This window comes from Sycon ciliatum, chromosome 13 (genome assembly GCF_964019385.1).
Source record: "Sycon ciliatum chromosome 13, ocSycCili1.1, whole genome shotgun sequence".
Taxonomy (NCBI): Eukaryota; Metazoa; Porifera; class Calcarea; order Leucosolenida; family Sycettidae; genus Sycon; species Sycon ciliatum.
This window is the reverse complement of record NC_088655.1, coordinates 10,535,550-10,544,422: the sequence shown is the minus strand read 5'-3', so window position 1 is coordinate 10,544,422 and position 8,873 is coordinate 10,535,550. Positions and strand designations below refer to the sequence as shown.

The 8,873-nt window shown below is 50.1% G+C and overlaps 1 protein-coding gene across 1 annotated transcript; it reads right to left on the bottom strand.

Annotated features, from left to right (window-relative positions):
• Positions 1-2,163: 2,163 nt before the first annotated feature.
• On the bottom strand, positions 2,164-6,713 carry LOC135829172 (uncharacterized protein K02A2.6-like). Its single transcript, XM_065341576.1, has 5 exons — positions 6,537-6,713; positions 4,497-5,687; positions 4,049-4,172; positions 3,672-3,762; positions 2,164-3,241 (listed from the first exon to the last, which is right to left on the bottom strand). Exons 1-4 carry the CDS (start codon positions 6,711-6,713, stop codon positions 3,704-3,706), a joined length of 1,551 nt encoding a protein of 516 aa, XP_065197648.1. The 3' UTR covers positions 2,164-3,241; positions 3,672-3,703.
• Between the last annotated feature and the right edge of the window lie 2,160 nt (positions 6,714-8,873).

Genomic DNA, 8,873 nt, shown 5'->3' with positions numbered 1-8,873 from the left:
CTTCCATGATCATGTTAGACCCAAAATGTCATAGAACTCCAAAATACAAACTGCACCAACGAAAAGCCACTGCGAAGTGACAGGAATGCGGTCCAGCACAACATTTTTGCGGACACAAAAAGTTGTGGGGAAATCCCAAAATCGGTGCGATTTTGCATGAGCCCAAATGTTCAGGTTACCCACAAAGACACAAGCTTTCCAACTCTCTTTGGCCGTTGGAAAGCGTACCAAATCTGCACGCGGATTGCACAGAGGAACGAGTGACAGAGTTCACTCAGCAGCGATCTGTGGCCGTGGCCAAATCCGTCAAAGTCCATGAGTGCAGCATGCACACCACGGAAGACGGGAAAGTCTCAGCCCGATTGACGCTCGACGCCACTGGATTAGAAACAGTCACTGCTGCGAACTTCTGGCCACGACCGCTTTACGCTCGAGCCTGGCGACACCGCAAACGGCCGCAGGGTGACAGCTCATCTGGTGCAGCTGGCGCCGGCAACGTGGGCAGCAGAGGCGATAGGGACAGTGAGGAAGAGGCTGCCTCAGCTGGAGCGATTCAGTCACACAAACACCAATGAACACCAGCTGCGCAAGGACATACCCAGTAATGAAGCTCCTGCTGACAAATGCTTTTGGGCTGCTGTCAAAGTTTGGAGCCTTCCAGCATGCTGTTGCACGGAGCAGATCTGACATCGCCATCGTAACAGAGACTAAACTCACCCCGGAGAAAGCCTCACTATCTGACTCCTCCATGCCGGGCTTCCACCCACCCCTCCGACTTGACCGATCTGCTCAAGGTGGCGGAGTTGCAGTCTGGGTCAGGGACTCCCTCTCCTTTGACCACCTGAGTGACATCAACTGCCATGACCATGAGGTCATCTGGCTTCGCCTGCACCTGGACAATGGCCAGAAAGTAGTTGTATGTGCAGTGTACCGACCCGGGTCGTGCCCTGGACAAGATGTCTCTCTGCTTGAGTATCTTGACTCAGTCATGGATCAAGCTCGATCCCTCGGGAACGGCGTCGTGATAGCCGGGGATTTAAATGTTCATAATGAAAGCTGGCTATGCAGCACGAAGACTACACCGGCTGGTGAATACATGGAAGAACTCTCTGCGTTCCACGGGCTCCACCAGCACGTTACGCAACCGACACGTGGTGAGAACACCCTGGACTGGACCTCATACTCAGCGACTTCTCGGAGACCTCAGTGGTGGTAAATGTACTGGACCCCATTGGAGCATCAGACCATGCCACCGTTGTGGCCACTTTCGATGCCACCCCACTCCGCGAACCACCGACTAAACGGCGCGTTTGGAGGTATGCTCAGGCAGACTGGGGCCGGCTTCGGCACTTCTACTCAACAGCAAACTGGGATATATCAGAAGACCCCGAGGCGTCGTGCAGATCAGTAACCGCTGTTGTCATGGAAGGCATGAATCGCTTCATTCCACACAAAGAACTTTCGACGAAACCAACAGATCCATCCTGGTGGACGCCGGAATGCTCAGCCGCTACCCAGGCAAAGAAGAATGCATGGAACCGTCTCAGGAGACACCCTACCTGCCACCAGCAACTCATTGACTACAATGCCAAAGTCCGAGCCTCTGCCAATTGCCTTCGTCTCGCAAAGCAGGCAGAATCTGCCCGCATCCGAGATCGGCTCAAACATGGATCATTGCGAAACAAGCAATGGTGGTCACTCCTGAAGCAAGCTGCAGGCTCTGGCCGCAGCTCGTCTATCCCTGTCCTACGCAATGCCCAGGGTAGGGAATATGTCACCAACCAGGAAAAGGCTACTTGCTTTGGAGAATTCTTTGCGAGCAAATGCAGTCTGGGTGATCAAGATCTACAGCACTCCGACCTTCCTGACCTTCCTCCTAGGTGTACATCTGCCCTGACAACTGTCCGATTTCGGGAAGCGACAGTCCAGCGCCAGCTCCGCCAGCTGGATCCAACCAAGGCTACCGGACCCGATGGCATCCCTGCCAGAGTTCTGAAGCAGTGCTCAAATGTTTTGGCTGCACCACTTGCCAAGCTGTTCTCACTCTGTTTTCGGTGTCATGTCCAGCCATCTCTCTGGAAAGTAGCCCGTGTGGTCCCGATGTTGTAATTCAACGTTCTGCACACGATAGGAACTAAGGCACTCACAAAACACAACGGGTAATAGGTTTATCCATTACTTTACCATAGTATAGTAGAAGACTGGAGAGTCCTTAGACTCGAGCGGAATGCATGAAAATGATAGCAAGCTCAGGTTATATGCGCTCCAAGCGTTTGGTGCAACCGGATGCAAAGTTAGCGTACAGCGCATGCGGACTTTAGATCTCTAGATGTACGCTACAGAGTGGCGTGCAGTTTTAGAGCAGCGAGCACAATTTTATTCTAGAGATGTACACAGAGCGCATGCGTCAAATTCAGTTTGGGAAAGGTTGCGTGTGAGCAACATGCAAATAAATTATGGGCGAAGACTTTGTAAACAACAGCCTTCGCTTGCAGCAGGAAGATAACTAATGTTTGTAAACATGAAGTATTATCATACCTTGCAAAAAAGGTGTCTCGGAGTGACCTAGACCTGGAGAAGTCAGGTACGTGATTTATGTATTTGCACAACATACTACTATCGTGAATATTTGAAGTATGCTCGAGAATTATTGAAATGTCTAACTATAACATTCCCTTCCCCTTCACAAAATAAAATGAAGCCTGAAAGTAAAGACGAAATCTATAAACATGAGCCTGAAACCCCGTCCAGTTACTTGCCGAAAGACGGGTTCTCAATTAAGCGCTCTGGTGGTCTAGAGATCCGAGTAGAACGTCGCAAAGAGACTGCTGGACTGGGTGTGTCTGGTTCAGAATCTATTGCTGTGCTTGCATCTGCAGACTCATTGTAGGTAACAGTACTAGAAGCGGGAAACGTAGCAGCTGTAACAGTAGGAGCGTTCTCAGAGCTATCCTCTGGAGTAATCAAATTATCAGGTATGGAGGGCAATGGACACTTACGAGCCAAATCAGCACTGTCGGATGTATCACCGGCGGGATCTCGTAACCGTAAATGCTCAATATGGACATGACGGATGGTGGTACCACTCTCAACAGAGTAGGTCAGTGGTCCCAGTCTGGCTGCAATAACCGCTGGTGTCCATTTGTCATGGCGAACATCCTTGACCCAGACGCTGTCACCTGGCAGGAAAGCTCGCATAGCTGGCGCAGAGTCTTGCTTGGCCTGCATGTGCGTTGCAAAACTAGGATAGAGAAATGAGAAACGTGTGACGGGGACGAACTTCATAATTATGCTAGCTGGTGACGCGTGAGAGACAGAATGTGGTGTGTTTCTATACGAAAACAGGAATTGCGAAACAGCATCTTGAGGAGAATCATCTGATTTTGCAAGATGTTTCTTAAGTTCTTGTACTAGACGCTCCACCTGTCCATTGCTAGCAGGATGGTACGGAGGGGTTCTTTTATGCCGAATACCATTTTTCTGACAAAAGGTGGCAAATTCCATGGACGTAAACTGCGGACCATTGTCCGATACTAACATCAGCGGGATTCCGCAATAGCTAATGAACCGTTTCAAGCATGATAATGTCCGCTCAGTAGTAGTAGATTTGCCCATAACAAATACATCTGCCCACTTGGAGTACGCATCAATTATTAACAAGTAGTGCTGACCTTTGTATTCAGCGAAATCAAGATGAACCCTCTCAAATGGCCGGTTCGGGTAGACCCAGTGGTGAATGGGTGCCTTCGTTGGTGCTCGAGCCTGCTGTTGGCATAGACGACAATTCGCAGCAAGTTCAACTATGTCTTGGTCTAAGTGAGGCCACCAGAAGAAGGATCTAGCCACAGCTTTCATGCGAGATACGCCAAGATGATCAACATGCAACTCATGCAACAGACTGGAACGAAATACCAAGGGAATCACAACCCGCAACCCCAGGTGATACATCCCTGCTCAACAGATAGCTGGTCTCGAATACGATAGTACGAGGAAAGACTGTCTGGGACACTGCTAGGCCAGCCATGTGTGATGTGGTGCATGACCTTACGTAGAGTGGGGTCAGCTGAAGTTGCCTTGCTAACATCGGTAGCGGATAATGGCAGATCATGACAAGGATCAACATTGACAGACTTAATGTAATCCGTGAGCTGTTGTTCCTGAAGCACAGAAAGCTGAACGGGCAAACGCGATAGACAGTCAGCAACAACATTATCAGTACCATTGATATGCTGAATGGAATATTGATACTCGGACAAAATAACAGCCCAACGTTGTAGACGTGCTGTAGTGACAGACGGAAGTTGATCATGTTCACCAAAGATCTTCAATAACGGTTTGTGATCGGTGCGAAGGGTGAAGTGTCGTCCACACAGATACTGTTTAAGACGCTTCACGGCAAATACAATGGCAAGAGCTTCTCTCTCAATTTGCGCATAATTTCTTTCAGCAGCAGCCAAAGAACGAGATACATAAGTAACAGGACGCAAATAACCTACTTTGTCTGGTTGTAGTAGGCAGGCACCGATTCCCGTGGGAGACGCGTCGCACTCCAAGATGAGTGGTTTCTTGGGATCATAGTGAGCCAGTACGTTTGACGATGCTAAGATCTCCTTGCACTGGATGAACGCATGTTGACACTCGGGAGTCCAGTTCCATTCTGTACCCTTCTGAAGAAGACGGTTCAAGGGATACAACAACTGCGAAGCATTAGGGATAAATCGACCATAAAAGTTGACCAGCCCCAAGAAGGAGTGTAGTTCTGACGAGTTAGTGGGCTGTGGTGCTTTGGCTATAGCAGATACTTTGCTAGGATCAGCATGCAGCCCCTTGCTTGATACAATGAAGCCTAGATACTTGACACTCTCCTGGTTCAGCTCACACTTCGCTTTCTTCAGCTGTAATCCTGCCTTCTCAAATCTGTCTAGAACTTGACGCAACCGGGTATCATGCTCTGCTTGGTTGGTTCCCGTGATTAAGATGTCATCAAAGTACACGATGACCCCATCGATGCCAGCTAAGATCTGCTCTATAGTCTTTTGCCAGATTGATGGTGCTGAGGAAACGCCAAAGGGCAATCTCGTGAAAGCAAATAACCCTCGATGGGTTGCAATGACGCACAGTTTCTGACTCTCTTCGGACAATGGCAACTGAGTGTATGCTTGGCTGAGATCAACTTTTGAGAAAACAGAGGCCCCTGCAATGCTGGACAATAAATCACTGGGATTTGGAATAGGGTGTATGTTGCTTTCAATATGCTGGTTGATGGTGACTTTAAAGTCTGCACAGAGTCGTATAGAACCATCGGCTTTCTTCACAACAACAATAGGAGAAGCCCACTCTGAAGATTCTACCGGAACTAGAACACCCTCCTTAATCAAACGATCTAATTCAACATCAACTTGCGGTTTCATGGCGTATGGCAACGGTCGAGCTGAGTAACACTTGGGAATTGCCCCGCTGGCAATGTGGATCACCGCCTCCGAGTCATGGATCTTGCCCAGACCACCTTCAAAAACGCTTGGGAACTCGTCTAATACAGACTCAGAATCAGACGTACGTGGAGCAGAAGAGACAGAACAGATGGTATGCCAATCCAAACGTATGTTAGACAACCAATTGCGGCCGAACAACGGGGTGGTGCCCTCTTTGACCACAAGAATCTTCTCCTGGACATGTTGCGACTGGTACTGTACATCGACACAGGCCTCCCCCACAACAGTTAAAGGTGCCCCCGAGAAAGTACAGAGTGCAGTCTTGGTGGCATTCAGTTTGACATCTCCCCACAACTGTTTCCAAAGAGCTTCAGGAATGATCGATAACTGTGCCCCTGTGTCAAGTTCCATGTTGAGGGGCTTCCCGTTTACATGTACATCAACTCGGAATTTGCCAGTGTGACTGTGCTGGGACCCAATATTGGCAATCATGAAATCTGAGCTTAGAGCTTCATCACATTGGTCAGGCAGTGAGACATGGTGAGTACCAGCATCCCTAGGTTGGGCATGCGATGATCTACTTGCATTACTACTACTAGTACCACCTTGAGATCTACAACAAACAGCATAGTGTCCAACCTTACTACACGTGTTGCATCGGCGGCGGCGTGCTGGGCAATCGTCAGCTGACGACGCGTGACCCACCCTGTTGCATCGCGTACATGGGGAGCGCGTTGACGATGTCGTAGAGCGTACGGCGTCGACGCTGCTCGGGCTGGCACTGACGCTTGACGCTGCCGTAGCCATAGATCTTACTTGAATGTCTGACGATTCTCGCACGCGAAACTTTTCCAGCAGCACCTGTAGGGTAAGGTTACTCTTGGACAGAAGAGAGCGTTGCAGATCGACGTCAATACAAGTGGCAATCATCTGATCACGAATATGCTCGTCATCTGCAGCAAATGCACAAAGTTTGGCCTGCGTACGGAGTCTGGTGCAGAATTGCGTGGCATTCTCTCCTACATTGGGTGACATCTGTCTGAAAACGTGCCGCTCAAAAGTTGGATTGACTGTATATGCGAAATGCTCATCAAGCATTCTTACCGCTTGTTTGAAAGCATTGTCATCCCCTGGTCTATCTGCCTGCGCAACCGGGTCTTCGAGATCTTCAAAGATCTCCTGAATCTGTAGGCCAGCCTTGTGCAACAGCATGCTGCGCTGGCGATCTGGGTCGGTGATGTCCTTGGCTTCGGGCTTTGCCCGCGTGGGTTCGAATCCCATCTTCGTCGCCAATGTTGTAATTCAACGTTCTGCACACGATAGGAACTAAGGCACTCACAAAACACAACGGGTAATAGGTTTATCCATTACTTTACCATAGTATAGTAGAAGACTGGAGAGTCCTTAGACTCGAGCGGAATGCATGAAAATGATAGCAAGCTCAGGTTATATGCGCTCCAAGCGTTTGGTGCAACCGGATGCAAAGTTAGCGTACAGCGCATGCGGACTTTAGATCTCTAGATGTACGCTACAGAGTGGCGTGCAGTTTTAGAGCAGCGAGCACAATTTTATTCTAGAGATGTACACAGAGCGCATGCGTCAAATTCAGTTTGGGAAAGGTTGCGTGTGAGCAACATGCAAATAAATTATGGGCGAAGACTTTGTAAACAACAGCCTTCGCTTGCAGCAGGAAGATAACTAATGTTTGTAAACATGAAGTATTATCATACCTTGCAAGAAAGGTGTCTCGGAGTGACCTAGACCTGGAGAAGTCAGGTACGTGATTTATGTATTTGCACAACATACTACTATCGTGAATATTTGAAGTATGCTCGAGAATTATTGAAATGTCTAACTATAACACCCGATACACAAGAAGCAATCTCATTCTGCTGTTAAGAACTACCGACCTGTGTCCTTGTTATCTGTTGTCTCCAAAGTCATGGAGAAGATTGTCAACACTGCCATAATCAATCATCTTGAGCATGAAAAGGCTCTGTCCATCCACCAGTACGGATTCCGGCAGGGGCTCAGCACATCTGACCTTGTCACGTCTCTCAACCACTCCTGGGTCTCCGAAGTCAACCGTGGTGGCGCAGTCCGAGTGCTGGCTGTCGACATAGCAGGAGCATTCGACAAAGTTTCACACCGAGGCGTCCTCCACAAGGCTGCGTCATATGGCATCACTGGTCCCCTCCTCAACTGGCTGTCTGACTACCTGTATGACAGGAAGTTGCAGGCAGTAGTCGGCGGAGCATCTTCAGAACCATACAAGATTGATGCTGGGGTCCCACAAGGGAGCATCCTTGGGCCCACACTGTTTTTGCTGTACGTGAATGACGCCTGCGACGTCCTACCGGAAGGGATCACTCCGGCTGTTTACGCAGATGACACCACGCTTTATGCCCACATCCCAACGCCAACAGAAGTGTGCCGCAACCTCCAAGCTGGTGTGGATGCACTTGCTGAATGGGGTGCTCAGTGGCGCGTCACTTTTGAGCCAACGAAATCACAGGCCATGACTGTGTCCCGCCACCGCAGACCCTGGGAGACACCACCCATCAAGTTCAACGGCACAGCGGTCCCAGAATGCTCGCGGCTGAAGCTCCTTGGAGTGACGTTTGATGCCCATCTAACATACTCGGAGCATCTTCGAGGAACTGCAGTGCGTGCCACACAGCGAATTGGTTTCTTCCGGAAGGCATGCCATGTCCTGGACCCACCGGGCCGGGCCACAGCATACCGGGGGTTCATTCGGCCTCTAATGGAGTACTGTCCACTTGTATGGATGGGAGCTGCGGCTACCCATCTCTCACAGCTGGACCGAGTCCAGCATCGTGCCCTCACCCTGATTGGGACAGGGGCTGCAATGGACACTCTGTCCCTGCGGCGCCGTGTGGCCGGCCTCACAACTCTGTACAAGCTCCATTACATCGCAAGCCCGCCAGCTCTTGCAGCGACACGCCCAGCCAGAGCCATCGCACCCGCCATCGCGCCTGCCACACGTCGCCGCTCGGCAGCCAACCTTGCGCACGAGCTTCAACTCCAGACAGCCTTGCCTGCCAGATCGTGCAATGTTGCGCTGCGCTCTTTCCCGGAGTGCCTCATCGAAGCCTGGAATGAACTGCCAGCCACTCTCCTCCGCGATGCACCGTCTGCCAAAGGGATGCAGCAGTTCAAGGTTCAGACCTACCGCTACCTGAAACGGTCGGATTGGTCATTGGCCACGGACATCGCCCCCTAGGCTACTGCCAGTACGACCCTGTTCATGTTCTCGGAGCACTCCCTTCTCATCAAACTCCCAATCCATCTGTCTATATCTCTCTCTAACTCTCCTCTTATCTTTCGTCAAATCTGCACGGCAATCAGCCTCTACTTTCGCCTCAGCATCATGATCTTGATACTGCTATATTTGTACTTGTTTGCGTACTTGTTTGCACT

Bases quoted from the DNA above. Each gene is read 5' to 3' on its own strand.
- LOC135829172 (XM_065341576.1), bottom strand. From the start codon at position 6,713: ATGGGATTCGAACCCACGCGGGCAAAGCCCGAAGCCAAGGACATCACC. The intron at 5,688-6,536 runs GTAAGAATGCTT...GTCGATGTACAG, and splicing joins ACAATGCTTTCAAACAAGCG to TACCAGTCGCAACATGTCCA. The intron at 3,763-4,048 runs GTAAGGTCATGC...TGCCAACAGCAG, and splicing joins TTCAGCTGACCCCACTCTAC to GCTCGAGCACCAACGAAGGC.